Source organism: Calidris pugnax, unplaced genomic scaffold, assembly GCF_001431845.1.
Source record: "Calidris pugnax isolate Ruff unplaced genomic scaffold, ASM143184v1 scaffold435, whole genome shotgun sequence".
Lineage (NCBI taxonomy): Eukaryota > Metazoa > Chordata > Aves > Charadriiformes > Scolopacidae > Calidris > Calidris pugnax.
Genome location: NW_015091240.1, coordinates 572,314 through 597,769, shown reverse-complemented (window position 1 = coordinate 597,769; position 25,456 = coordinate 572,314). Strand labels below are relative to the sequence as shown.

At 40.4% G+C, this 25,456-nt stretch overlaps 1 protein-coding gene across 1 annotated transcript in view; it reads left to right on the top strand.

The window, feature by feature from the left end:
• SERGEF (secretion regulating guanine nucleotide exchange factor) overlaps positions 1-25,456 on the top strand; it is a 155,982-nt gene that overhangs the window by 75,303 nt on the left and 55,223 nt on the right. Inside the window, 1 exon segment of the mRNA XM_014959928.1 lies at positions 14,660-14,696. Coding sequence (XP_014815414.1) covers positions 14,660-14,696 — 37 coding nt within the window.

Genomic DNA, 25,456 nt, shown 5'->3' with positions numbered 1-25,456 from the left:
TGTCTCTTCTAGAAGAGACACAATTTCTTAAACCAACAGACCTGCAACTGTTGTGTCTTCATTTAATGTCATTGTAGATTTTAAGTCAATGTTTCAGTAAGGCCCATAATGCTTTGTGTGCAAAGCAGATCAGCTCTTGTCCTTCCTATGACAAAGTAGGATATCTTATCATGAAAGAGGTGAGTTTTGCTTTAAAAAAAAAAAGAAAAATGAAAAGTAACATAACTGTAGATGTCATTCCCAATAATGAGACATCATCCCCTTGTTGCTTATTCTGTTCCGAAATATTCCTCTTTTGGGAACAGCATTGGTTCACTCATAGTGCTGTAGAGCCTTCTTAGGCTCCTCAGTCCTAGTAGTACGAAAACAGGATGGGCATGGTGGAATCAGGCTGCTGGATAGGCTTGTAATGAGTTGAACTGAAGTCATCTTCCTGGAATGAGGACTCTAGGAGTAGTCATATAAGCTACTCCTAACTAGGATTTTGTATAAGGCGCGGTTTTGAAATGTTGTTGTTTTGCTATTAGTTTCCTCTGTTTTAAGGAATAAATAATTTGGTCTGCAGCAAGATTGGGGCTCTTTTTTACATGTTCCTATTGCTTTGTTAAGACATTTGGTCTTTCTTTTTATGCATACTCATCCCTTTTTCCTGACAGTATCAGACTGAAACTGAAAAAATTCATTGGTCTGTGTGAAAAGGCGATGCCATCTCCCTCTCTAAACCAGTCTAATTTCTTGCTTTTCGAGTTGCTGTTACACATTGAACAGATGTTTCTGGTGAGTCGTCCACAGTGATGCTAGATAGTTCCCTAGAGATGGTCCAACTAATTTAGAATCTATCTGTATATGTGAACAGTCTAAGTGATTTTGATATCTGGAAAGATTTATTATGCTGTACCTGACCACAGTAAATTTTATCTGCCTCAATCTTGCTCATTTATCAAGTTTTATTAGCTACTTCTGGAGTTTTGATTCATTCACAAGCCCTTAATTTCAAGAATTCTAAATGAATTCACGTTGCAGGACCTTCACTATCCATCCTGTTTCTTTTGTTAGGCAACTGTGTGATATCTTTAACACAGATGGAGCAAGGGATTCTACGAGGATGAAAGTAGGACCCCTTCTCAAAAAAACAAACAAGAATTGCCACATAAGTTATATATATTTGCAGTCAGTGTGCAAGTGGATGTGAGCAATGAAAGCTTTTCAAAATTTGATTAAAGCGGTTTTCCTTTTTTATTCCAGAAGATACTATCCAGAAGCTCTGTCTGTGGTGGTATTTGGAAATAAGAGAAATAATTGTTGGGCATAAATCTCTTGCAGTCAAACTGCAGTAAGGAGCCCAGAATAAAACTCTGGTAAGGCATAGTTCACAAACGTAGATACTCACTACGGTTCGTGCCAATCTGGCACCATTGTGAAATACTGCCATAATGGGACTATTTACTTAACTTTAGGAAAATGTAAAAATATCAATATTATGTGGACTTAAACTAAGCTTAAATTTGTAATAACTTGTTGCCTTGTGAGTTTAATAAATTAGAGTCCCATACAGAAGAAAATATTTACCAGTCCTTTTTGCCAAAATGCCATATTTGAATTTAGCTGTCATAACTACAGTTCTTCAGAAATTGGGCTTCACGTTTCTCAGACTGCTGCTTGTGGGGTTTTATCTCCGGTAGTTCTTTATGTTGTAGTGGAAATCTGCTGACTTGCGGGAGTGGGCTCACTGGAGCAAGTTTGTTCTCAATTTGTTATGGTTCTAAGGCTATAGTCTGTTTATGCTGTAATTGGTTAAAGCCTTTACACTTCTATTCTACAGCTACATCTCGTCTCCTGGCCTCTTAATCAGGGAAGTCTTTGCTTCTGAGAAAGACAGACCTGTTTTTCAGCCTGCAGAGGCATCAAAAAATTGCTAGTGAGTGCTTCGTGCTTCTCTGGTATCAACTGCAGATGACTGGTGTTGGATGATACCCGTTCCTGGTAATGGATTACTGAGCAGAGTGTTATTGCATGAGATTTTGCCGGGGGCAAGAGGTTGTTTTCTTTTGTTTTCCTGTAGGCACTGGTCAAAACAGATACAGGCAAATTCTGTGGATGGGTTAGTATGAATTTATATGGTCTTGTGAAAGCAGTCTTTTCACAATTAGACTTGAATGGTATTGTAGTGTTATATTGTCTGCTTTATTCTCTCAAACTGCAAAAATGCTGTCGTGTCTAGGAATTGGTCATAAGAAAAATTGTTCCCTGATGTGAATTAAAGACCAGTGAGTGCATCCTTTGCCTTGGGAGGTGGGACATATCTCAGCTTACTCTGCCCCTGCAGCATTTGGTCCCCTGGCAAGACTTGGAGCCTTTGAAGTTGAGCAGGCTGACATGTCAGGAGAGGGAAAGGTCATTTGAAACTGATGTGCTAGTACCGCTGTAAAAGAATGATGCTTCAAAGGTAACGAAGACTGAAAGGGAGAGAAATGAGTGGATATCGTGTGAGAGAGATGCTGCATAATAGAAATGTCTTATAATTAGGCAGCTGCTAGGTCAAAATAAACTGGAATGAATGTGTGGTTTTAAAGAACAACCCAGCTGAGAAGAATGAATGGTTCTCCTGAACATGAATAGCTGGAGGTCCGTTGGTGGGCTGCCTTGGCTTGCCTGGTGTTGGCCAGCAGCAGTTTATTTTCTAGCCCTGGAAAGAGCAGGTGTGTTCTGACTTCACTTCAGTGGAGCAACAGCAAGGGTCTGTGACTTTTTCTTCTGTCTTTTCTTGTCCTACAGCTGTTTTCTTGAGCTAATGGATGGTTCTCTGAAAGAATATGCTCTGGCTACAGTCTTATTCAAAAAGTTCAAGTTAGAACTTTAAAGGCTTTATGATAATGCAGCTTTTTAATAAAAATGCCTTTTTGTCAGCTGTGTAGAGTCACTTGAGATGTGTTTTTTTCCTGTTTCTCCCTGTGTGACTACCATTAAGGTTCAGTCTCTATTTGATTCCTTAAAAATGGTATCCTTATTTATCCAGAAGAGCTTTTCTGTTCATCTTTGCATTGGAGTCTTAGCAAGTTTACATTTTATTTATTTCCAGCAAACTTGCTGCGGGGAGCTGTACTGTTACTAAGTGCTGCAGAAACAGAGAATCCAACATTGAAAAGCAGAGTTACATGACACCCTAAAGGCGTAAGCGCTATTTATTTGGAGAGGTAAAGGAGCGGACAGTCAGCAGAATTCATGGCTTGATGTTTTTATACAAGACTAACCCTTATGGAAGCTGCATGCCTGCAGCTCTTCTGGAAAGTAAATGAACCAAGAAAATTCTGTCCTCAAGTTGATGTAGTTGGTGTATGAAAAACATTTTTGTTTTTGTTTTTTCCTCTGATGTTTATTTTGTCATATTTTAGGAGGAGCTCTTAACATGTAGTGTTCTTTTGACCACAGATTAAGTTGATAACATTTTTGGTTTTATGTGCATATATGTGGGAGAAGGAGAGACTGTAAGAGTTGTGCTGGAAGTGAGTCAAAGGTTTGCATTCTTGAACAGCCGATCGTAAATATTTTCCAAAGAAGTTGGGTCCAATGAGGGACACTTCAAATGATATTACCTGGTAGTGGTTCCGTGCTTCCAGTAACCTGCTCATTTCTTTCAAAGGACATAAAATGTTTTGGAGATAAGTAGGTTCTTTTATTCTCTTTAGTGATGGTGTATTTGTGTACTGCCAGTTTATGCAAGCAGCAGTGCTCACCAAGGTCAACAGGGCTAGCAGTGAAATGAAAGGTCAGTCCAATTGTGCATGAGAGCTTCTTTGAACATGTAGTAATTTCTCTGAAAATTAGTCTTCTCGCATCCCGGTGCTGGGTGTTGAAGAACTGAGACATTCAAAATTCTATCATAAATTTTGATTTATTGCTGGAAGAAGCAAAAAGGTCTCTGCACTTGAAAATGAGTGGTATTCCTTAGTGACATCATTGATAATATTCTTTTGATAATACTGCCAGGTGTTTTGGATGCAACTTTTAATGAAGGATAGTGTAGGTGCAAAGCATGTAAAAGAAGAAAATACTGTAAGGAGGTTCCAAAAAACCGCATGCTAGAAAAAAAAGGGTTATAGAGTGTCAACTGAGTCAAATCGCACATTGGTGGGGTCCGTTCCCTCCAGGCTGTATGGCTGGATGGATCAAGTGATGGCTTCTGTCTTGAGTCAGTACAGCCCCAGCAATGATATCAGTGCTTGTCTCCTGTAAGAGGGTCTTTTAGTGTCTGCCTGTTCACAATATTCAAATAGAAAACCCAGTCCTCAGGGTATGAACTTTGCAAGAATTGCTGTTTTTCCTTTCAGTTCTACAAAAATGCAAGGCTTTGTGTTATTGTGTAATTTTGCAGGCCATGTATGCTGAGTTCTCTGCGTTACTTTTATGTCAAAGAGTTGTGAGATTGCCTGTTGTAACACCACAGTTAGGGGAGAGCTGAGTTCCCATGATATGTACACTTGATTGCTCCTCGATTCTTTCCAGCCCATTGATCCAGCCTGTTCAGATCCCTCTGTAGAGCCTTCCTACCCTCAAGCAGGTCAGCACTCCCACCCAGCTTGGTGTTTTCTGCAAACTTACTGAGGGTGCACTCAGTCCCCTTGTCCAGATCATTGATAAAGACATTAAACAGAACTGGCTTCAATACTGAGCCCTGGGGAACACCGCTTGTGACTGGCTGCCACCTGGATGTAACTCCATTCACCACAACTCTTTTGGCCCTCCATCCGGCCAGTTTTTTTTCCTCATTCAAGCCTACACCTGTGTGACCCATGAGCAGCCTGTTTTTCCAGGAGAATGCTGTGGGAAACTGTGTCTGTCAAAGACTTTACTGAAGTCCAACTAGACAACGCTTTCCCTCATCTGCGAAGCGGGTCACCTTGTCATAGGAGGAGATCAGATTTGTTGAGCAGGACCTGCCTTTCATAAATGCATGTGGACAGGGCCTGATCGCCTGGTTGTTCCGTATGTGCCATATGATGGCACTCAGGCTGATCTGTTCCATAACCTTCCCGGGTACTGAGGCCAGACTGACAGGCCTGTAGTTCCCCGGATCCTCCTTCTGGCCCTTCTTGTAGTGGAGTGTCACACTTGCTAACTTTCAGTCACCTGGGACCTCCCCGGCTATGCAGGACTGCTGATAAATGATGGAAAGTGGCTTGGTGGGCACTTCTGCCAGCCCCCTCAGTACACTTGGGTGAATCCCATCCAACCCCATAGACTTGTGTGTGTGTAGGTGGTGTAGCAGGTCACTCACAATTTCTGCTTAGATTATGTGGGCTTCTTTCTGCTCCCTGTCCATGTTGTCCAGCTCAGGGGGGCTGGGTACCAGGAGAACAACTGGTCTTACTTAAAAGACCAGTTACTTACTTACTTTAAAGACTGAGGCAAAGAAGGCATTAATTGCCTCAGCCTTTTCCTCATCCTTTGTCACTATGTGTGTGTGTGTGTCCCCCAGTTCTGTGGAGATTCTCCTTAGCCCTTCTTTTGTTGCTAATGCACTTATAGAAACATTTTTTATTGTCTTTTATGGCTGTAGCCATAAAAGCCATAGGGCAGTTTAGCCCTTCTAATTTTCCTCTGGTATAACCTCACGACCTCCTTGTAGTCCTGCTGAATTGCCTGCCCCTTCTTCCAAAGGTCATAAACTCTCTTTATTTTTTTCCCCTGAGTTCCAGCCAAAGCTGTCTGTTCAGCCAGGTCGGTCTTCTTCCCCATCGGCTGATCTTTCAGCACATGGGGACAGCCTGCCCCCGGATCCTCCTTCTGGCCCTTCTTGTAGTGGAGTGTCACACTTGCTAACTTTCAGTCACCTGGGACCTCCCCGGCTATGCAGGACTGCTGATAAATGATGGAAAGTGGCTTGGTGGGCACTTCTGCCAGCCCCCTCAGTACACTTGGGTGAATCCCATCCAACCCCATAGACTTGTGTGTGTGTAGGTGGTGTAGCAGGTCACTCACAATTTCTGCTTAGATTATGTGGGCTTCTTTCTGCTCCCTGTCCATGTTGTCCAGCTCAGGGGGGCTGGGTACCAGGAGAACAACTGGTCTTACTTAAAAGACCAGTTACTTACTTACTTTAAAGACTGAGGCAAAGAAGGCATTAATTGCCTCAGCCTTTTCCTCATCCTTTGTCACTATGTGTGTGTGTGTGTCCCCCAGTTCTGTGGAGATTCTCCTTAGCCCTTCTTTTGTTGCTAATGCACTTATAGAAACATTTTTTATTGTCTTTTATGGCTGTAGCCATAAAAGCCATAGGGCAGTTTAGCCCTTCTAATTTTCCTCTGGTATAACCTCACGACCTCCTTGTAGTCCTGCTGAATTGCCTGCCCCTTCTTCCAAAGGTCATAAACTCTCTTTATTTTTTTCCCCTGAGTTCCAGCCAAAGCTGTCTGTTCAGCCAGGTCGGTCTTCTTCCCCATCGGCTGATCTTTCAGCACATGGGGACAGCCTGCTTCTGTGCCTTTAAGATTTCCTTCTTGAAGAATGTCTGGTCTTCCTGGGCTCCTTTGCTCTTCAGGTCTGTCCCTCAAGGGACGCTGACGTCCTGGCTCCTAAGCAGGCCAAAGTCTGCCCTCCAGAAGTCCAAGGTAGTGGTTCTACTGACCCCCCTCCTTACTGCTCTGAGAACCTAAAGCTCTGTCATTTCACAATTGCTATGCCCAAGACAGCCTCCAACATACATCCACAAAAGGACCTTGGAAATACTTGTTTAAATACAATTTCATGTTTTGTTGCCAAATAATTCTTGATGTCATGACTTTTATTCTAGGTCTATAAAATGTTGGATAATGATATGTACTTCGATGGAATGTTTGCCTGTAATCATTGTTTAATGGAACCATTCATTTCATTAAGTTCACAGTACTAGAAATTAGCACATTCAAATAGGTAATGATGACATTTATGTGCTACAATGAACACTTTAATTTTTACTCTTTGCATGTAAAATAGCATAGGAAGAAAAAACAGATTCAAGGTTTCTTTTGGCATGCTTACAAGCTACAATTCTTGACCTGAAAACATCAGAATAATCTAATGGTAAGGATGTGTGTGTTGATGGTACAGTCAGATCCGTGTATAGAGAGGTTTTGAAACTTTTTGTTTCTGTGCTCTTGGTTTCTTTAATTTCTTCTGTCAAAGTGGTGTTTGTGGCCTCAAATAAAGAGCAAACTAGTTGTAGTCCCCAAAGCAACCCAATAGGTTGTAAGGTGTTCATCTTGATGCCTCTCATTTGACTGAGGAGAGAGAGGCACTGAGACTCTAAGGAGCTGGGAATTGTGGATGAAACAATCTAAATCAAAATAATTTTGAGAAAAATGGTGAACAAGTTCCCTTGGGTAAAACTGTGCATCTGCTGATGCATGTATTTGCTGATGTTCATATTTGGATGTGGACAGAGGTGTGTGTGAGGGTTTTGGCCTTGTTGGATTTGCACTGCGCAGACACAGATTTGGGAGTGTGTACACATTAACAGTCAGAGCTGATGTGATTGATGATTTATTTATTAATCAGAAAGGATACTTTAGTCCTAATTCTCACAAAATAATGAAGACTGAATGGGGATGTTATTACATGACACAAACTGGGATTGAATTACCATGACTTGGTTAATTTTAAAAATGATGAAAGGATAAACGAAAATTGGCTCAGGTTTTGACTATAAAAATAGAAAGCTTTGACAAAGTAGTGAAGCTGAGAGATATGAAAGTGACAGAGCTTGATTTTCCTGGAATGAAAGATGCTAATGCTTTCTGAATCCCAAGGAAGGAAGGGAACTGCCTGAAGAAGGATACAAGAACTAATTGGAAAATCTTCAGGCAATGAAGAAGAGCCAGCTGACTTTGCTGACTTGTAGAGATTTTTATCACATTTGTCTTGGCTACGTTCTTGTCACTCTACTAAAACCTAATCCCACTGGATGTTCTTACTGGAATCTCAGCAACTTTTGTATTGTCCTAGAGTCATTTGATGACAAGGGTTTTTTTGTTGGTGGACATGGGTCTTACTTTGTCTTGACATCTCAATCCATCCATCCTCAATTTGAGGCAAACAGTACATACCTAAGTTTTGCAATGTGACCACACTTGCCTTTCAGGTAGACTTTGAGGGTGCGTACAGGTTACTGTGATATAAACCTTCCATGGAAATGCTGACTTTAACAATTAGCTTTTCTTTATTCCTTTTATTCCTTCCACCACCACCGGGTGCCTGATCTCTTTTATGATAGCTTCATGTGATTTTGGTGCTTCCTACCTGATATCAAAAGATTGATTCTTTGTGTGTGGGGGTTTTTGTTTGTTTGTGTGGGTTTTGTTATTTTGGGATTTTTTTGTTTAGTTTTTTGGTTGGTTTTGTTGTTGTTGTTGTTTTTTTCCTTTGGAATTACAACTGTTTCCATCTCCTGCAAGCACTTGAGATGGAAGATACACCAGCTGAACCAGAGAAGTACATCTCAAGTGTGGTGCTCAGCAAGTTGGTGGATAGCATAGCATAACAGTTTCCCATGTATGGTTACTGTCACAGAGGAGGACTGTGTGCAGGGACATATATATGTCATTTATGGTATGGAGGGTGTAAAGGCAAGATCTTAGGGTTGGCTAACTGGCTTTTTGGTGACTGTAAGACAACTAGGGCAGGATATTGAATGACTGGAGATGGGACTCTGAAATGGTGGGTGAAGAAGCAAGGGAAATGCTGCACGGGGAAAAGCATTTTGTGTCTTGTGCTACAAGTGAAGGAGGCTTGGGGTTAGTTTCAGGCAGGGAGGACATAGATCATAACTCTGGAAGCTGTAGAGAGCTATAAAATCTTTCTTTCAAAAGCTTAATGCATCCTACCACTGTCTTTAACGCTTCCCCTCTTCCTCCATGTTTGCAAAGGTCCACTTACATGGCACATTAGCCACAGGGAGCAATGTTTTCTTCCAGACTTCAATACACAGGCTTCAGTTTAAATTCTCTTGTGAATTTTCTTGCTGTAGTGGAAAATAAAACTAGATACAAACTAAAAAGCCAATCACACAACAACAAAAAGTCCACCTTAAATAGAAGATTAGATTATTAAATTGGTAAAAAGTGGAAAATGTCTTGTGAGCTATAGGACACTGGGCCTTTCACTTTTCAACTGATACAGCCATCAGCTAGGAACAGATTCAACGTGCTGCTGTTGGTGAGGTTGTACTGGTTTGCTGCTAACATGTCTTGCATTAAACTGCACTTAGTCTTGTGCTTGCCAGGAATGTGACTAGGTTAGCAAGCTGCTCTCTTATCAATCAGGAGTCAAATGATCCAGAAGAGGAACACAGAGTTCCTAGTGAGGGATCATTGGAAGCAGGACAGCTTTGATAATTAGATTCCTTTTATTTTATTTTTTCGCATCAGTAGAATTCTGCATACAAATGTAGTTGGGCAGAGTGTGTCAAACAGTACAAATCATTGTTATGATACGTTAATCAAGGGCATGGAGGAACAGCTCTGGGAGAGAAGATTCCCCTGTCTTACGTAAGCTTTGATCTGCAGTCTCTCGGTCACCTCGTCTCCTTCCATTAGGACTTCTGATCCCAGAAGGAATAAAACTTGCTGTCTTCTGACCCTGGCAATTTCCTCACAGTGAAATTTGTCAAAAGACGTAAGATGCTGTGGTTGAAGTCCTGGATAAAAGTACTTATGTGCACACCCTTTTAATGGTTTCCTTCCCTTGTTGCATCATCCATCCCTTGTCTGTGTCCTGTTCCTCCCCTCCCCCCCTGCAAGAGCTATGCTTTTATGCAGTTAAAAAGTTAGAAATGGTAGTGACTAGAATCTGGGTGCAACTTAAGCATAGCTTCATTCAGCCTTAGAAATCTGTTTTGTACATCATGCTCTTATCTCTGGGAAGTGATGGAAGCCTCTGTATCCTTGAGTGTTTTGGGAAATAATTGTACTATAGGGAATTAAGGTGCACTTGTAGGGCCGTGAACCAAAAATAAATGGTGTTAAGGTCCTTTTGTTGTTCCAGCAAAGCACCCTGATGTTTGAATCCTTGTGAATTTTCATTCTGCGATCCCCTTTGTGAGTCCAGCTCCCTGTGCCCTTTCCTTGCAAACCCCTGTGCTGTCCTTTCCTCTCTGCTGCAGCACTAGCCTGCCTTTGCCTGCAGTTCTGTCTTGATGATTTTCCTGATGGGTTGCACAACAGATCCTCAGTCGGAGCCCTGTGAGTACAGAAAGAAAAGAAAGAATAGCCTGTGGTCGAGGCACTAGTCTGAAACTTGGATCTTTATACACTTTGTCGGACTTGTTTTGTTATAGTGCTTGGAAGTCCCTTAGGGGATTGTTGCCAAAAGGTATTTTGTCTCTTACTTACCTTTTGAAATCAATGGGGGATTGTGTGTCTAAATATCTGCATGAGTTTTATCCTGTATATGTTTTTTTACTGTCTTCAAAAGAGAGAGCAATACTTTCTTACCTCGTAGGACTTGGGGGGAGCAAAAGGAGGGGCAGCTATTCTTCAGAAAGGTCTCTATCCTGGATCCATGCGGGATGGGCTCTGCATTTACCATCGCCTCTCCTCTGAACCTTCTTCCCTGATAACATCTCCTCGAGCAGATAACCTTCTTTTCCTTCTTTTCTTTATGTATAGAGGAATATTTATATAATATATTAAACATTATTTTTATACTTCATATAGTATTTTTAACATATTAAAATATTTTAGTCTTAAGTGAAATACTTTATTTTGTATAACCCACTGCTTTTACATTCAGTCAATTAATTTTTGTTAGGACTGGGCCACAAGCATCTCTGCAGGCTGCAGAAAGATGTTGGTGTTTTGCCCAGAGCTAGTGGTTGCTGTGCTAAGGTCTTTCCTCACCATCCATGCAGCTTATGTCCTGACTATTTATGATTAATAAAATGCTGGTCCCTTGGCTGCTTCTCACCACGTGTGTTAAATCTGGATGGATGGATCTGAACTGCAGCCATTGCTAGGTAGAAAACAGCTAACACACAATTTAAGGGAAGAAACAAACAATTTAGGTATGGTTGAAAGAGCATAGATAAAAAGGTAAATAAGTTCTGAGTAAAACGGTTCCTGAGCATTCTTTTCCTCAGGTAAAGTTGTAAAGTGCTGTGAGATCTTTGATCATTTAGAGATCCCAATATCCTTGCACAGCTCTTCTCAAATTTTCCTCCGGAGAAGAAACTTTAATATGCATTGTGTCTGTGTTTCTTGGGCTCACAGAATGCTTCGCTCACCAGCAGTCACTCTGATTTGTCTTTAAGATTAGTGGGTTTTTTTTTTTCAATTAAAACAGAATGTAAAAATATTGCCCAATTAGAAAGCATTATTGTGTGTTTATAAGTACCCTTGAATGTACTTATCCACTGGGAGCATGCAGATGTCTGTTGGAATTTAATTTCTCTGCAGCACATTGGGGGTGGGAACAGAAGAGAAGTAGCCGGAAAATTATGGTTGCTGCAGTAAATACTAGGCTTCTCCCAGTGACCTGTACTGACTGCAGAGCTTATTACATCTAATGTAAGCATAAAACATCTGTTCTGCAATGCTGTTCTCTGGCTGGTCTGTATTTGTACCAGCAAATTATGTGTTCTTGGCTGATAGTTGCCTGTTGTGGGGAGTCATGAAGAAAAGAGGGTGTCACGTTTACCTTAAAGCTTATTGTAAAAAAGATGTTATGAAATGCCTGCAAGGCAGCACTGCCCATTAAGCAGCTGCAACCTCGCTTCACCTCCCTGGTGTGGTCCCTTCTGAGTCATAGATGTGCAGGCCAGCAGGAGTCCTGCAGGTGGACGGTGTAGCCTGTAGCAACGCTGTTGTTTCAGACAGGTAACTTTAGAGTCCGGTAAGGGTGTTTTTTATTTGGGGGTTCCTACAAAGTCAGTCTGTGTGTCAGGTGGTGATGCCCTGTGATGAGGCAGAAGTAGTGAACTTTGTGCTCTCAGTCTCCTAAATTCTTCTGTGGAGCTGATACATGGCACATGCTGTGCTCGCTCCGGGACATCAAAGGTGAATCCAGGGCAACGCCTTCAGCAATAGCAATGCCTTGTGATTTTGCTTGATTTCAGTCATTGTTGGCAAAGCTGGCACTTCCACTGAGGTGGTTGTTACCCATCCAAAAGGGGTGCAGCAGCACCAGCCATTTGTGCTTTGCAGTGGCTTTTCCCCCATGGGGCTGCAGAGCTGCAGCCAGCACATCTGCACATGTTGGCCGTGGGTGGCTGTCATGCACCAGCTCCCCAGAACTGGAGAGGCTGCAGAGTACAGCAGCTCCTGGTCTGGTTGTACCCAGTGCTGTTTGATTGACTCCCTTACAACCTGATAAGCCGGGCAGCGGGTGGCTCTGAATGGTAGGGAGAGTAAGAGCTACGTGAATAGAGTACAAAGCTGTTTGAGGTCACCAGCGTTCTTTTATCTATTTTCCAGGCTCTGTAGCTGCTGCTATTAGATATAGGAAGAAAATGCTGCTTTGGCAGGGGGTGTTTTACATGCTAAACAAAACCTTGTTTTGGTGGGGTGGTTTTTTTTTTATTATTGTTTTATTATTATTTATTGTTTTATTATTGTTTTTCTTAACGTAGTGTTTCTGAAGGGGAATGTGGCAGTAAGTATGAGCCACCAGCCTGAGCAGTTCTTTTGTACTAATACTTCTGAGTCTGTGCTTGTGTTAGCATATTTCCTAGGGAAGTAGCTCAGATAGGATTATTCACACCTCAGATAAAATTCATTTATTTTATTAGCAGCAGCTTCAGTATCTCAAATTTTCAGCACTTGGTGAAGATGCAGAATTTGCTTTTTTGCCAGAAAGCCTTCACGTGTGTTTCCATGTGTGGATCTTGTTTCCATGGCATCAGCCTCTAAGCTCGAGAAGCATTGGTGGGAGCAGTAGCCAGTAAATAGGCATTAGGAACCAGCCCTGCTCCTGTGTAGGGCTCTGACTTGTGGTGAGGATAATGATATGGGATATGGCAGTGATTTATGCATTTTAACAGTCAGGGCTTAACGCTTTGCCTGTCTGCAATATTGTGGAATAGAGGACTTGATGCAGTTCTGCTAGTGCTCTTGCGAAGGCATTGCTTTTCCTGCTGCTTTGTCTTGATTTTTCTGAGGATGAGGCCATCCTGGAGTGTGCTGTGACTTGAATTATTTTTCTTGCCCCCTTTTCCCAAATGCTTTAATGTCTTGGCTAAGTGCCTCTATCCTAAAGAGTCTGTTTTGTCTTGCTGTTGTTGTGTTAGGATGGCATCGACCAAATGTTTTCATGTCACAGTTGTGGTGTGGGTACATTGTGAGTAGTAGGGATTGCAGTTTTTATTTGTAGCACAATTGCTCAAGCTAGTCTGTGTGTAAGCCTTGGCTATCTGTTTTCCAGTAAACTCCAGTAAAGCTTGGCCACAGTGAGCAGACATTAAGGTAGCTGTTTCTCTGGTTGTAAAAACTATAAAGTTACACATGCACAAAACAATATCAAGTTTTGATGGCATGGACTTCTATTTCTTTAATGTGATTTAGTATGTACATCTGGTTTATATTTCATCATTGCAGATGTGCTTTTAAGAAGTAGAAGAATATGCTTATTAATTTTCTCCAGTGCAGTAGCTTGTGTAATGAGCAAGTAGGTGCACGACAATGAACCAGATACAGGATTTTGAGGGAATTGCTTGTGTTTTAATTTAAAACTCTGCACTCAGCAGAGTAACCTTCTGTAATATGATGTCTGTGTTATGTCAGGCAATTGTGCTACTAGTGACATTGCAAAAGAGTTCAATGGGAGAGACAAGCCCTTGCAGTAGGGCAGCGGGCTGCTCTTGGTGCTTGTGTTACCATTGTTTGTGAAGAACTTAGGAAAACTTAGTGAGACTACGTGATATATGCTAAAGCAACTTAAACATCTGACATGTTCACAGCAGCTGCAAAGAGGAAAGAAAAAAACACTGAGTATGAGTTTGCTTTGAAAAGAACTGCATAGCTGGTTTCCATCACTAATGAGCTTGGAAGAAAATGTTTGCACTGGTTTCTTTTTTTTCTGCAGCTTTTAAAAATAAAATCAGCCTGCTGCTAATAGAAGAGTTGAGTTCCGTGGTATTTTTCTCCATTCTAGAAAAATGACCATAGGGTTCATATTACTTCAGGTTTATCATGCTGAGCCTGTACACTTTGTGCAGTTCTTCGGGGATCATCTGGAATAAAAACCAGTATAGATAAGAGAAATGGAGATTTCATCACCCTTTTGATACCCAGCTGTCTCTTTATGGCTCTGATCTTGCAAAAGCTTAATCTGCATTTGCTCTATGCCCATGAATAGTCTTGTTGGATCCAATGGATGTTGTCAAGGGTGTGATGTTTTCGGAGAGTTGTGGCCAGTCTTGCTCCTAGAGATTGGAATGTCAGTGGTGACTGCATTTTGAAAAGAAAATGCCTGTTTATTAACAAAACAAACAAACATGCCCCCCTGCCACTAAACCTCTAAGTGAGACAACAAATGAAATTTCACTTAGAGGTGAGAGTACTTCAACCTTGATTTTGCATCCTACAAACTGTAGTTGTTTGCTTCAGGTTAATTTTTAATTTGCTGTCATAATTGTGGTTGTCTTCCTGCTGGTAAGCGGGTTCTCTTTTATTCATTCATACTTCTTTTTCAGATCGCGTGTGGCTCAGAGCACAATCTGGCAGTAGTTGGTAAGTAGCTTAATTTTATATCAAACCCTCTCACCTTTTTTTCATTTTTAAGTAGCACAAGATGAAATAAAAACGAATACATCAAACATACTGAATGATTAAGGGCATTGTGTGCTGCTGAAAGGAGGAAAGTAACATATAGATGTGGAGGAAAGAAGGGGAACTGGTAGCATAAGTGGTGGTGATGAAAAGGTGCCCTTGTTGACCGACCCTTGTAAGGAGAGAGGGGTTGATGGATGTAACAGCAAAATACATTTGCTACAGCCTGTTTTAGAACGGAGCCATTGCAACAGTTGAAGCTGCAGATTCAGAGTAACGTCTAAGCCAGAAGCTGGTCCAAACTGCCTTTGTTTAACATGGAAATTTTCAGTGAAAAAAAATCCTAGGTCTTTTGTTGATGGAAGCTTGGAAAGGCTTCAAAATTGTCAGTCAGTGGTAGTCGGGTTCTTTAGTGCATCTTAGTACAGTGCAGCTGTTTTAATAATGATGAAAGTTCTAGGAAGCTAATGTTGGTGAAAAAATGGAATTTTGTGTACTAATTTGAGGAAAAATCAGATTCTTGCTTTCCTGTGATAAATTGATAACTGAAGTTTGATACATGATTGCTGCTATTTATAAGTAAATGTTTAAGAACATTTTTTTAACTGTAGATTTTGAGGTGCTTTATAAAGGAGGTCAGCATAATTATCCCCATTAAAAGATAGGATGAGAGAGATGAATAAGAAAAAATTTCTATGCTAATCTGAGCTGGAAATGAAATAGCCTTCTAAGTTTCAGTCACGGACTCCATCCACATAGACATTTTTGATTGCCATGACTGATGCGTTGAGATGTTAAGTGAAGAATTTCCTTGATTTTCCTAAGTGTGGTAGGCAGGTGTGGAGAAATCAGCTATTTGGTATTCAACCTGCATTCCATGTCCAAATTTTTAAGGTGTTTATTTTAGGTTGGTGTCTTATCAGTTATGTGGCCAGAGAGGTGGTGTCCTGTACATGTAGTATATTTCCATATATATTGCAGTGTATTTTCTAATTATCCTTCTACAAGTAAACCTTGTAGTGAACTTGTTAAGTTCTTCTTAGTTTATGGCTGGCTTTAAGTAAAGCTTTTCCCTTTACCTTCTCCCTACTTGTTCAGTGTCACATGCCTGTACTAATTGTCAGGCTGGTGCTTCTGAATGTCGACTGAAGAGCAATCAGAAGAATCACATTGTGTTTCTTGCTGAATTGATGAAGTGAAAGTGTGCTGCTAGCAGATTCCTCCAATGTGCATGAAAGCAAAGCATTGAGTTTGAACAACCTTCTCTCTCCTTATGTCCTTTTAAGCTTTCTGCCTTCTAGGCAGAAATCTCTGGAAAAAATGGGTAGCGGAAAGAAATTCTAGAAATAGTTACAATAAACTAAGAACTTTGCATACGTAAAGAACATCATATTCCTGTCTAAGCTGTGTGCTACACTCATTGAATTTAATGGGAAAATTATCAATGCTGAAAGCTAGTTGATTTTATTTTAAGGACAACAGAGAAGTGCTGTTATTTATTTATTTTTTTTTAACTAAAGAACTATGGTACATTTTATTCCTGAAACACATTTTTACATATTCTTTTAAAAGGTTGACTTTTTTGGACGTTTTGTGGTAGAATTTCTCTGATTGCTTGTCACTCTTGGTTCAAAGCTGTCAACTGTTATATTCCTTAAAGATGTCACACAGATTTCCATAAATATGTCTACTTGATTGTACAATTTTCTGATAACTTATCATTCAAGCAGAGTTGATTTAGGACAACTATATCAATGGTTTCTTAATCAGTAAATGCTTGAATGATTAACTCTTAGACTGAAATAGCTCAAGTTTGATATGAAATGTAAACTGAAAAGCAAGCCTTTAACAGTATAATATTCAAGCCAGTATTTCTGGTTTTATATACAAATGTGTTTGTGCTTTTTTTTGTTGCATTGTCTTTTAAATAGAAACACTTTTAAGACAGAGAGGCTAGATTTATGATTCATTTCACAAATGCTGAAGTTGTGTTCCAGTCATCTTGCTGATCATACAAACTGATTTGTAGGACTAGCAAGCAGTTAGTTTTTTCATGTTGCTTTATATAGTCTGCTTCCATTTGTATGGTTCAGTTATTTGAATTCTCTTTTCTCTCTTTCTTCTACTGAAGTCAGTGCAGAATTTGGTTGTTCTATTCGCTGTGATGCCACTGACTCCTTTTTCATGGGTAAATTGGATGAAATTCAGTTTTCATTTGATCATGAGGTAAATGTTTGATATAAAGCAAAAGGAGGTGTGGGATATACCTACAAATATACCTGCATTTCTAAACTTAATGAGTTAAAAGTAAAAATTAGTGCATGAAAAAGTGTAAGCATTTGTACTTCTAGCTCTTGGTGAAAACACATTTTTGTTTTAGTTAGGGGTTGTCCTGTGATATGAATTCTAAAGTGTGCAAATATTGTAATATTTTTCGTGTTTGTATGACCTTTCACTTGAAAACGAAAATCCCTGCCTAATAAGAAAAAACCTTGCACTTTGCACCTCAATCAAGGATTAATCATCATGGGAGCCAGCCTCTTTTTGATTGAAAGAAATGAATGGTTATTTAATAAATGTTGTATAACATCTCTCATCTGAAAAACACCTTCAAGACAGAAAACTGTGTATGTGCTTACTGAGCACAACAAAGGCTGACTTTTCAACCCAAGTATGATAGCTGCACTGTGTAGCGCTGAACTTCATTATATTAAGACAGAATCTTTGAGCAATTGAAGTACAAAATGGAACTAAATCACTGTGACAAAGTTGAGCTTTTCCAGCTTTGGGAGTCTATAGTATTTTCACCAGTGAAAAAGTAAGGAGGTTTGATTCTTACCCTAAAAAGCACGTGATTAAAAATTACATTTATGGAGAAGGCTCTTATTAGGTTCCTTGCTGCTCCCCGCTAAGACTTGGATCCTCCTTTTTTAAAAAAGGGAATAGTTGTCCTTTAGGAGACCACATGGCATGTCGTATGCAGCTCATGCAGTGCTACAGCTTAAATGATCGAGCAACACTAACTATGCAGAAATAGAGTTGCTATAAAATGTATGCGTGTCTAGACTGTGCTGCAACCACAGGGCACAGCACAGAATGTCTTGAAGAGCCTCCGAATGCAAATGTCCTTCTTTAATAAAAATTAAACCTAGAAATTTTATGCAAAGGTAGAAAATCATTACAAGGATGACAAAATCACTACATTCTATCGTCCGGCTCCCCCAAACCTTGTTAAAGCATAATATCCCTTTTTGGTCTTGCTTTTAGTAATTTTCTCAACCTGTATAAACCAATAAAAATCTTCTAAAAGAAATATGCTGGAGGACGTGTAGGGAAAAGTGCTTTGTTTTAAAAACAGTTTTGAAAGCTTATTAGTTTCAATTGAAGTTTATCTTTAAAGCAGCCTTCGAAGGGGAATTTGAGTCCCCTTGACTGTGTGTTTATAAGCAGTTATTTCTTAGCTGGTCTGTGCGTGCCTACAGTAGTGCAGCAGCTCACACCAAATCTGTGATTTTTCTGCTAATGTAACAGGTAATTTGGACCCTTTAAATATTTTTGTGTGTTTGGAAGAGAAAGACACGGACATTTCAAGTAAACGTTTTCTGGGATGGTGTTTTGAAGAGGAAAGGCGTTTGGACGTGTGGCTACTTCAAATAGTGCAAATGGCTTTTCCTGGCACTTTCACAGCGTAGTGGATTCAGACTTCTGCTTAGGGCTGTGTTATTTTCTTGCAGGGATGATTTAAAACCTCTTTCAGTGATGTAGACCACAAATCCTGGCTCCGATACCACTGTGTAGTGACCCACACCACAGGGGCACTGTCGGTGCAGGTCACAGTGGTGCAGCAGTGTTCACAAGAAGAAATTGGGCTTTTTGATTACTGTTGTTGTGCAGTTACTCCCTTGATACTTTTCTCTGTCTCCTCTGGAAGTCTTTCCTTTCAGGTTAGCTACTCAGCACTGTTTTTTCCCTGCAAGTTATAGTAGTGGAGAGGGCACCATGTAATAAATGTTATAACAAAAAAAAAACCCCAACCCACAATACCCGAGCTGGCCATCCAACCATAAACGTGTTTTGCACAAGTGACATACAAGAAAACAAGTCCCTGTCTGATCACGTTGAGCCCTATTTCAGTGTGTTCAATTCAACAGAACCTTCATACAATGTTTTTAAAGCCACTTCTCAACTTTCCACTAAATAATAGGCACCTCCAGAAGAGGGACAGATTTTTCTCCTGTAGCTTTTTTTTTTCTTTCTGTGTATCTTAGAATGTGTGATCTGTTTCAAGATCCTGTCTTCTCTGTGACTTGTGTGCAGCCACTGCTGTAAATGTCGTGACATGGGCCTCTGAAGCTGCAGTTCATCCAGTTGGAGGGTAAACAGTAATACTAAATGGAATGGAAGAATAATCTTTGTAGAGGAAATTAGGGTAAAACATCCCTGTACTCAAATGGCGGACTGTGCTTCAAACGCTCTGAACTAATGTGTGTGGTAGCGTTAGAGGGGCAGTAAAAGAATTATTATCCCATGATCTGTTAAAAGTTGCTCTTTATGTTCTTATTCTGGAAGAACATAGCAATTATGAGCTGGAAAACAAATGCGATCTAAGTGATGCCAAACTTAGGGAGCTGGTGATACACATCCTAAAATGGTGGTGGTGTTAATGGCATCCCAAACACTTTGGTTCCACATTTTGTAACAAGGACGCTGAATGGTTCTTATGTGGGAGCCACTGCCTCTTAATTAACGAGGTCATGTTCTGTTAGTGAAGTTCCATGATTCCAACTAAATTATTGCATGGAGCATCAGTTGAGAAAGGACTGTAACAGATTATGAAAGGCATATTTCTATGGCAGAGTGAGCACCAATGGGGAGAGGAGCCTGTGCGGTCTGATGGACGGCTCTCTGCGTTATGCTGACAGTATTATTTAGATGTTCACAGCAGCCCTACGAAGCGGCAGATGTAGTCATGTGTTTGACATTTGGTCCCGGGGGACTCAGCAGTCTGTCATGAAGAGAAAATCATAAATTCCCTCTCTTGCTTTTCATATTGCTGTAACATTTGGAGGAATCTTCAGCGTTCGCAGTGGAGGGCACTGGTGTTCAGGAAGGAGCCTCAGTCTGCCTGTCTATTGCTTTATTTATTATACATGAAAAATCCCAGTGTAGCCAGGGTCTCTATTGTAAAGGTTTCCTGGCAGACCAGCATGGAGTCATGTTGCAGCATGCTGTCTCTTTGCATTGCAACACTAATCACATTCTCTGCTTATTAAAGGGCACCTGGCAGGACTTTGAGTAACCACCACTGTTGCCATTTTCGTGGGGGTTACATGTCGGCCTTCTAAATATGTTCTCTGGCAGAGTCATTTTGTATGTCATTTAGCTCTTAATGTGGCTATAACTGTTAAAATAGCTCTCCGAAATATAAGCTACTTTGGTTATAATCATTGTGAAAAAAGCTGCCTTGCTCACTTCATTAACTGAGCACCTGTCTGAGTGCTTTCTACATAGATAGATATAAATCTGGCATCACGGTTTTCCTGTCATGTTTAGATAACAGTGAGCCCTAGCAGTGTTGTTCAGATGTCTTTTCGCTTTGTGTTTCTTTTCCGTAGACTGTTTCATGCTCCAGGCAAACTAATTGTTCCTCTGGTAAGATAGAAGCTGAAAATGAATTTCAAATGTCTGATATTTTGTTATTTTCGGTAAGTTACCCTCAAAATCTGATCCTCTGAACTCTTTGAGCTTCTTTTCCAAGGGCTAATGGAAAGCCAAGCTGCCAACTATTTTATGAATTCATGGGTGTAAAATGATGAGGAGAGAAATGAGGAAACACTAATTTGAGCATTTGGGAGAGCCTCGTGATGGGGGTAAAAAAAAGTTTTGTATCAGCTAAATTGTCTGAAGTGAGTGACCGCTGGTTATAGGAAAGGGAGGATAATTTGCATTGAAAAAGCTAATTAGATCCACAAGAAAAAATGGGATCGCATTGACCCCCTAGAAAGAAACCCATAAAACTTAGGAGAAGATCTGGCTGTACTGTATCTTCTGTAACTGAAATGAAGTCTAGATTTTAGAGCTACCTTCTCTTCCAGGCTTTGTTGCTGAATTAATGCATCTTTTGCGTGATTTGACTATGCGGAATGCTTTGTTCATCTTCGTATTTTCTCTGTGGCTGTGACTTGTCAATTCATATTATGAAATCTTTGGAGTAAAACCTGCCTCTTAGTGTATTTTAGCACTGCCAGCATAACGGGACCAGATTATTTTTTTTTAATACTTTATTACAACCAATAATAGTGGCAATCACTTTCCTTCCCTTCAGAGAGGCAATTTTGAAATATTAATCTTGGGGTGGATGTGGGGTGTTTGTCTTAATTTATATCATTTAGCATATAAGCATATAAGCTTGTCATATTGTTTACAGTGTGGTTTCCTGTCATTACCAGATACAGAGCGGCTTAGGCTCTGAAGATAAAAGCTGTTATTTTTCTGTATGAAAAGCTCACAATTCTTGTAAAATTTTTAATTGAACTTTACGTTATCGCTGTGGTGTCAACTTACAGTTTGTCTAGAGTTCAGTTCTTCTGCACTAACTGTCATTATGTTCCCTGTGAGACACCATATCACATCTACGGGGGTAATTCTGCTGTGTCAAGAACTCTGCAAAAGATGGGTAAGAGGCAAGCACGCAGTATTAACCTCTGGTGACAGCTAAAACCATCAGGATGGAACTACGAGTGGCAGTTAGAGGAGATAATTATCATAGGAAGCCAGCAAAAAACCAGCAAACGTTACCAAGCAAGATTTTCACTTGAAGTCGAGTGAGTAGAGAGCTCTTGGTTGCATGTATTGGTAAAGGAAAAGCCATTCCACCTGATTTTAGAAAATTATGGAGGACGGGAAGACTCTTAAGCGTAGGCACTGCAGTACAGATGCATGCAATCCTTTGTTCACTGGATGGATACTAAGTATTTAGAAAACAAATTAGATTTTATCATATTTGTTTGCTCGCAGGCTCTAAGTGGAGCAATTACTTTAAAGGAGAAGAAAGATACATCCAATATATCTAAGGCATATTTATCTTAATTTTCAAGGAAGCAAACAGGAGTAGCAAAAGTAGTCACCCTTGCTCACCAGAGAAAGATTAAGCATTTGTTGGCTACAAAATGAAATAAAAGGAAGGACAAATGTCTGGCTTCAGGGAGTCATCTCAAGCATGTAGGAGGTGCTCACAGAAATAAAAGCACAAGGCCAGCAAAGTGGCTGAGAGAACTTGGAAGCACAACAAGTAAATGCTTCAGTGCTGTCCTGCTGAGCAGGGCCTGAGTAAGCTCTGCTGATAATTCTGGGTTCTGTACATGCAACAACCTCTCCTTTCAGAGAGGGCCCACATTTCCCCCCATCTTCATTTTATCACTGACATATCTGTAGAAGCTTTTCTTGTTGCTCTTGATGTCCCTGGCCATATTTAATTCTAACTGGGCTTTAGCTTTCCTAACCTGCTTCCTGGCTACTCGGACAATTTCTCAGGCTACTCGTCCTTGCTTCCACTCTCTGTAGGCTTCCTTTTTCTGTTTGAGATTCTCCAGGAGCTCCTTGTTCATCCATGCAGGCCTCCTGGTGTTTTTGCCAGACTTGCTCTTTGTTGGAATGCATCGCTCCTGAGCTTGGAGGAGGTGATCCTTGAATATTAACTAGCTTTTTTGGGCCCTTCTTCCCTGCAGGGCTTTATCCTGTGTTACCCTACCAAGAAAATCCCTGAAGAGGCCAAAGTCTGCTCTTCTGAAGTCCAGGGTAGTGAGCTTACTGTGCTCCCTCCTTGCTGCCCTAAGGATCTTGAACTCCACCATTTCATGGTCCCTGCTGTCAAGGCTGCCCTTGAGCTTGGCATTCACCACCAGCCCTCCTTGCTGGTGAAAACAAGGTCCAGCATGGCACCTCTCCTCATTGGCTTCTCTGTCACTTGGATAGGAAAATTATCAACACATTCCAGGAACTTCCTGGATTGCTTGTGTCCTGCTGTGTCGTCCCTCCAACAGATACTGGGGTGATTGAAATTGCCCATGAGGACCAGGGCTTGTGAACTCCTATCTATCTGTAAAGGGCCTCATCCACTCGGTGTTCCTGTCAGGTGGCCTATGATGTCACTTGTCCTTGCTGTCAAACCAGAGATGAAAAGTTGGCATGTTTGTAAAAATTAGCCTGGACTTGCCTTTTCTTTTTTTTTTTTTTTTTTTTTTGAACTTGTTTCACTCAAACACTTCTTTATGGAAGTAAGGTAACAAAGTAATTAAAATAAATGCTTTTGAGACTTCTTTCGCTGTTGTGCTTTTTGCAGAGTCTCTGAGGGACTTTTATTATTTCTGGGAAATGTCTTCACCTCATTTTATTTTTAGATTGTTGGGCTTATTTGGATACTGAGGAAAGTGAGGACTGAAAGTGATACGGAACAGGGCTTTAAGAGACATTTGACACAGCACATTTCACATTTCTTATGGAGCAGCGAGAAGGGTTGATATATTTGTGCTGATCAAGTAAATCAAACAGGATTCAGGTCAAGCATGTTGTAGTTGTTTATGGCACAGTTTCAAACATAACTGTAGTTAGCAGGAAGCTGAATGAAGTGAGAGACTTTTGCTACATATAAAGGTCTTGGGTGCCCATCAGTCTTTGAGGAGTGAAATGCCTGTATTACCTATGTATTTGATTGTGGTAGCTCTAAACTTGCTAAAAATGGTAGCACACCTGCCAGTGTTCTTAAAACCAAAGAAACCCAACCAACAACTGCAATTAAACCCAAATTGTAATGATTTAAAAAAAAACAGTATGCTGAATCCTTTTTGATTTTTTTTTTTTTCCCCTAGCTTAATAAGTTTTCTGGCCTAAGTACTCCTTCCCTCTACAAATTTTACGGAATAATTAACTTGAGAAGATAATATATGATGTATTGATTCTGTTTTAAACATTGCTTGTGTATATTATAGTACTGTTTTGCTAAATTAAATGTTTTCTAGGAAGGCCTTTATATGATGCCAGAAGTTCGTGTTGCAGGCTTAGCTCTCTTCTTTCTCCCTTTTGTTCAGATTTAACATCTTAACATAGCCCTGCTCTGTAGCCTTGTACTGGAACAAATTACTAGATTACTATAAAGTGATTATGATGGGCAAGTGGAAGGCAATAGGTGAAAGAGGTGAAACTATTGGGCTCTTCTGTGAGTGTGAGGTTACAGCAATTGTGCACCTTTTCTCAAAGTCCCTTCAGCCAGCTCATTTGATGCTGTACCACTGTGAAATTTCCGATGCTTATACCAGCTGCGAGAGTGACTGACACTGTGAAATTTCCGATGCTTATACCAGCTGCGAGAGTGACTGCCAATGTCCTCTGTGGCCCTTCCTTTGGCCTTCCCAGACGTGGGTTCCTTTGGGGAACTTTGCAAACTGTAGCAGATTATCAGAGTTTTGATATCATGTGACCTGCAGTGCTAGTGACTTAAAAATCTATAAGCTGTTCTCAAATATCCTCTTACCTTGTAAAAGAGAATCAGGCTGTTCTGTATCCCCCAGAGTGCCACTGCCAATGAGATGTTCTGTAACGCAAGATACAATCCTTTTTTGATGAGTGAAGGACATAGGCAGCTAGAAGATTCCAGTTTCCATTTTTCTCCTTAGGAAAGAACTTTGAATAGGAAGGATTCTGAACCTGATGAGCTTTCTGTTTTTGCCTTGTGGATGATGTTCCAAACAACATCTTAATAAAACATGGGGAAATTCTTCGATTGGGATACATCATTAATCATTTCTCTTTCTGCTTCTTTAGGCATTTTGCTGTTATTTTTAAAAAATATTTAACCCGTCATGACCTTGGTGGCAAATCTGAGTTGCCAAAAGTAAAAGAAGTAAGCGGATCCTTTGCTGTAAATGTTGAAGACGTTAAACTGGAGGTTGTCTTCTCTATGCCTTTGATTTTCAGTGACACCAGGTGCTCTCTCGCTGATTTGAGACGTCTCAGATAATGGGCAGGATGACAAGCAGTGCAAATCCATAAAAGCTATTTTCTGAATAGAGAGCTCACTTTGATTGGAAGGTGTATTTGCTTTGGATTACAAACTTCCTATTTTTTTCCCCCCTGAACTGTTGCCTCCTGCATACTTTCTCTTGTACAGCTTTTTCCTCTTCTGGGCATTTCAAGGTCTTTTTAAATAGAACGAGATGAAAGGTGTATCTCCTAACGCTCTGCAACACGTTGTACTTTTAGATGAACACAAGGGACGCTTGGTGTGTGATGTGTCAATGGTGAAAGATGTACGTATGCTCAATGGTTAAGGACCGTTTTGCAGTGTAGCCTGCTGAATTTTGCTGTATTAACAGAATCTTGGTAGCTGTTACATTTGCCAACATGTGTATTTTTTGTGATAATGATTTAACAAATGCTTACTTGCCACTCCTGTAGAAGAAATTGTTCCCTAGTTTTGATAGGAATAATTCATAATTTTTTACTGTTCCCTGCTGATGTAATATATTAGATCAAATCTGTGACCTTTACTTCAAGGGGAGTTCTGTACCTGATCACTCCAAATGGGATTATTTAAGAAATCACAGTTGCATATAAGTTCATAATGTTAATGCACGCTTCACATTGAACATGCAGGATGATGTGTTATGTATGACAAATTCTAGCACTTACTGGTTCTCTATGGTGTAGACCCAGTGCATGGGTAA